This window comes from Corvus brachyrhynchos, unplaced genomic scaffold (assembly GCF_000691975.1).
Source record: "Corvus brachyrhynchos isolate BGI_N302 unplaced genomic scaffold, ASM69197v1 scaffold47, whole genome shotgun sequence".
Lineage (NCBI taxonomy): Eukaryota > Metazoa > Chordata > Aves > Passeriformes > Corvidae > Corvus > Corvus brachyrhynchos.
This window is the reverse complement of record NW_008239292.1, coordinates 625,117-629,269: the sequence shown is the minus strand read 5'-3', so window position 1 is coordinate 629,269 and position 4,153 is coordinate 625,117. Positions and strand designations below refer to the sequence as shown.

Genomic DNA, 4,153 nt, shown 5'->3' with positions numbered 1-4,153 from the left:
ACGTCCGCCCGGGTGGTGCCCGAGCGCTGCACCAGCGCCGGCGGCATCGTCCACACCGACTCATCCTCGGTGGGGTGGCTGAAAACATCGGGGGCGGGGATCAGACACCCCAGTGCCACCAATTCCCCCCCAGACAGCTCCAGCCCCGTGGGTGTGCAGGTATCCCCAAAGGGGGCTGAGGGGCAGAGCTTTCCCCCCCCGAGCCCGGCTCCATCTGGACACGCTGGGGAGGATCCCAGACCCCGGGACCCACCCTGGGACCACCGGCCCTGGCTGTACCTGTGGCGCAGGAGCAGCGTCCTCATGACATCGTCTCGGTCCTGCGGCTTCATCTGCCCCTCGTAGATCAGCTGGTCGAGGAGGATGTGGACGATGGCCGGCAGCGAGGTGGCCTCCACATTGAGGAGAATGGCACCTGTGGGGACAGCACTGTCACCATCCAGCCAGCGCGGGGTCCTCGCCACCCTCCTGGCGGTCCCCAGAGGTGTCCCCACCTTTGTTCAAAGCCCGGCGGATCTCCAGGAGGCTGTGGTAGGTCAGGAAGGAGAGATGGGGCTGGCTCCAGTCCCCCGATTCCTGGAAGTCCTCCTCCAGCTTGAGCCAGTGGCCGGCCTCCATCCAGCACAAGTCCTTTGCATTGTCCAGGACCAGCTCGTGCAGCTCCACATATCCCTGCAGCCAGAGATGGAGGGGTCAGGAAGCCCCAGCCACACTGGGGACTCCCAGGACACCCAGCATCCCCCCACAGTGCCCTGGTATCCCCTGGGCTGCGTTGTGGGGTTGGTCCCTGGGTGGCCACAGTCCACCCACCCCAGGAATGGGGAGGGAATGTGGGTCCCTGGGGCAGCACCCACCTCATGGGTGTCCTGCTGGGACAGGAGCCTCCTGCTCCCCGTTGCCTCCAGGTCCACATCGGTCACTGACACAGCTGCAAATGGAGCCACCAATGCGTTAGCCAGTCCCTGCCCCGGCCCGGACCCCTCTGGGGTCTGCGTGAAGTGCGTCCTGTCATCACCCCCATCCCAGCCCCCTTTGGGGTCGCCTGGACGTGTCTCCTTCTCCATCATCCTCACCCCAGACCCAGCTGGAGTTTGCTGGACGTGCCCCTCCGTCACCCCCCGTCCTGCCGGTGCCCACCTCGGTCCCGTCACATCCCCACAGCCCGGCCCCTGGGGCAGGGTGACAGTCTGGCGACATCACCGGGGCTGGGATGGGGACGGGGCTCGTGGCCACCGCCCTGCCACCGGCACAGCCCCAGCACCGAGCACCATCACTGGGATGGGGACACGGGGACAGCACATCCCCGGCCAGCCAGACCCCCGAGGTGTCCCTGTCCCCGTCCCCTGCCTACCTGCGGCCCCCCCTGCGCTCCCCATGTCCCCGCGGCTCCGTCCCTCTAAAGTGGGGACAGATCCCCGCGGCCGCCCTGTGTGCACCGTAAATCCCGCAGCACTTCCTTTGCTGACAGTAAACACCAGCACGGCTCCCGCCCGCCCGCTGTCACCCGCCGTGGGGACAGGCTCACCCCGTCCCCTCCGCCCTCGACGGGGATCACCGCGGTCCCCTCGCCGTCCCCAGCCAGGTCACCCGGCGGGGCCATGCTGCAGGAGCCGCATCCCGCCCTGCCGGGGGAAGGATGCTGCGCCCATGGGAGCAGGGATGGGGCCACTGTGTCCCCGACAGTGTTGGCCGTGGCACGTGGGCACGAGCGTGTCCTCGTCCCTGCCCACCGCCACCGCCACCGAGCCGCCCGGCGCCAGCCAGCGTTCAGCCCCAAGTGGTTCTTGTCCTCACCCCAAACAAAGACTTTATTTATCCTCAATCAGTGGGCGATTACGGGCAAGTGGCAGCGGTCACCCCGCGGCGTGCCCTGACGCCCGGGCGGCCGTCACCCCGCGGAGGGTGGGACAGGGGGGTGGCAGAACCGGGACGGGCAGCGCGATGGAGGGCTGGGGTCGGGGGGACGCCGGGGCTGGGCTTTGTCTCCCAGGGCCCCCGCGGTCACTCACGCTGCCCTTCGCCACGGCTGGGGGGTCCCGGGGGGGCCCCGGCCGAGCGCCTCTTCCCGTCCAGGTCATAAAATCCCCGGCGGCCGGGCAGAAACTGGCTGCAAAACACCCACCGCGGGCACGGGGGGTCAGCGCCGGGCACCGCGGGTGCCACCAGCCTCCCCCGGTGATGCCAGTCGGGCAGGCAGAGCCCCCGCCCCGATTTGGGGACTCCCCGCAGGGGCTTCATCTCCTCGGCCCTGGCCCTCCACGCCTGCAGGGGGGACCCGATGCCAGCGCCGGCCCCTGCGCAGAACAGGCGGCAGCGTTACCCCATCTGTGTCACCCCAACGGGGGACTCGAGCCCAAACACCTCCTCAGGGTGGCAGCTCCGAAACAACCGTGCCTGGGGCAAGGGGATGCTCGGCAGCACGCAGACCTCCAAACTCCCCTCACCTCCCTCCCCGGAGGCTCAGGGACCTCGGGGGTCCCCAGGCTCAGCCCCACTTCGGGTACCCACAGCCCTGGCGCTGGAGGTGGCACCTCACGGCTCCAGGGCTTCGGCAAAGGGAGTCGCTGCCTTTGGGTGATGCCACCCTGAGGGTGGGTGTTCCTGCCTGACCCCGCGCCGCGAGCGAGCCCTGCTGCCAGTGCCGTGCTGGCACCCAGGAAGCGCATCCATGCAAGATATCTGTGCAACGCTGTGCCCGTGCAACACATCTGTGCAGCCCATGCAACGTTCCTGTGCCATGCAACGCGCCTGTGCCATGCTGGCACCCATGCAACGAGGTGCCAAAACGCCATGTGTGCCCATGAGAAGCCGGCAGCCATGAACAGCCATGTCCATGCACTGCTGGTGCCTGTGCCACACCCCTGTGCCGTGCTGGTGTCCCTGCACCACAAAACTCTGCTGCCCACCCAGTGGGTGACCTTGAGCCACTGGTGCCCCTGGGTGCAATGCTGGCACCCAGCTGGTGCCATCGTCCCTGCAAAGCTGTCACCCGTGTAATGCCATTGTCACATATGCAACACAGTCACGTCTGCGGCACCGGTGCTGTGTGACACACCCATGCTCTGCCACACCCGTGCAGTGCTGGCCCCCCTGTGACACTGGTGCCCATGCAATGCCACCTCTGTGCAGCACTGATGCCCACCCTGCCAGTGCCCCCTGGCACCCCAGGAGCCACCCACTGCTCATCTCGCCCAGTGACAGGTGAGAGCTCTTTAGGCCGGGGTCCTCGTAGCCTTCGGGGTCCAGGCTCCTCCTCATGCCCTCCTCGTAGGACTCCTGTGGGACAGAGAGAAGGGGGTCAGCAGGGTCCGGCACCCCCAACGCCTCGCCGGGGCCGTGCCGGGGCGCAGCGGCGGAGCCGGGGCAGGGGGCCGGGTGTCCCTACCTGGCCGGGCCCCTCCATGGCTCCGGGCTCGGCCCCCGCTGCTGCCTCGGCGCGTCCCGGAGCTCAGCCCGGTGCCACCATAACCCAGCGCTCTGCGGGGCGGGCGCGGGGGAAACGAGAGAGAACACGTTAGCAGAGAGCAGGGCACCTCTCGGTGCCCCGGGGACTGGGGTTTGTCCCCTGGAATGGGGCTGGGGCTGAACGCCGTGGCCGTTCCCGCAACCCCTGCCTGCCTAACCCGCTCCCCTCAGGCTGGGAGGTTCTGGGGTTGGGGGTCCCCGGGGAAGTCATGCCCTGCCCTGTCGCCATCCGGGATGGGAACCGACGTCAGGACATGGCAGAGCCCCGGCAGCTTCCCACCAGGGACGTGGCATCCCGCCCTGACCCACCCACGCCCACGCACACGATGCCCTGTGCACAGGGTCAGGTCCTGCACGGACCCACACCCAGGGACTGGGATCCCACACGACCCTCTCGTGTGTGGGTGGGGGTCCCGTATAGTCCCACACACACGGGCTGGGGTCCTACACAACCCCTTGCACGTGGGTGGGGGTCCTATATAGACCCACGCACATGTCTGGGGTCCTACACAGCTCCTTGCAACCCCTTGCACATGTGTGAGGGTCCTGTATAGTCCCACACACAAGGGCTGGGGTCTCACACACAGTGCCCAGGTCCCCCAGTACACGGCCCCAGCCCCTGGCAGAGCGAGGTGGGGAGAAGGGGGAAAACTGAGGCACAGCTGGACTCACAGGACACCCCAAAACC

General features: G+C 68.1%; 1 protein-coding gene across 1 annotated transcript in view; it reads right to left on the bottom strand.

Annotated features, from left to right (window-relative positions):
- Nucleotides 1–3,504, bottom strand: part of SLC4A1 (solute carrier family 4 member 1 (Diego blood group)) — a 10,854-nt gene extending 7,350 nt beyond the window's left edge. Inside the window, 7 exon segments of the mRNA XM_017740485.1 lie at nt 3–78; nt 280–415; nt 495–672; nt 855–928; nt 2,010–2,294; nt 3,180–3,276; nt 3,386–3,504. Of these exon segments, the coding sequence (XP_017595974.1) occupies nt 3–78; nt 280–415; nt 495–672; nt 855–928; nt 2,010–2,294; nt 3,180–3,276; nt 3,386–3,403 (864 nt within the window). The 5' untranslated portion in view covers nt 3,404–3,504.
- Between the last annotated feature and the right edge of the window lie 649 nt (nt 3,505–4,153).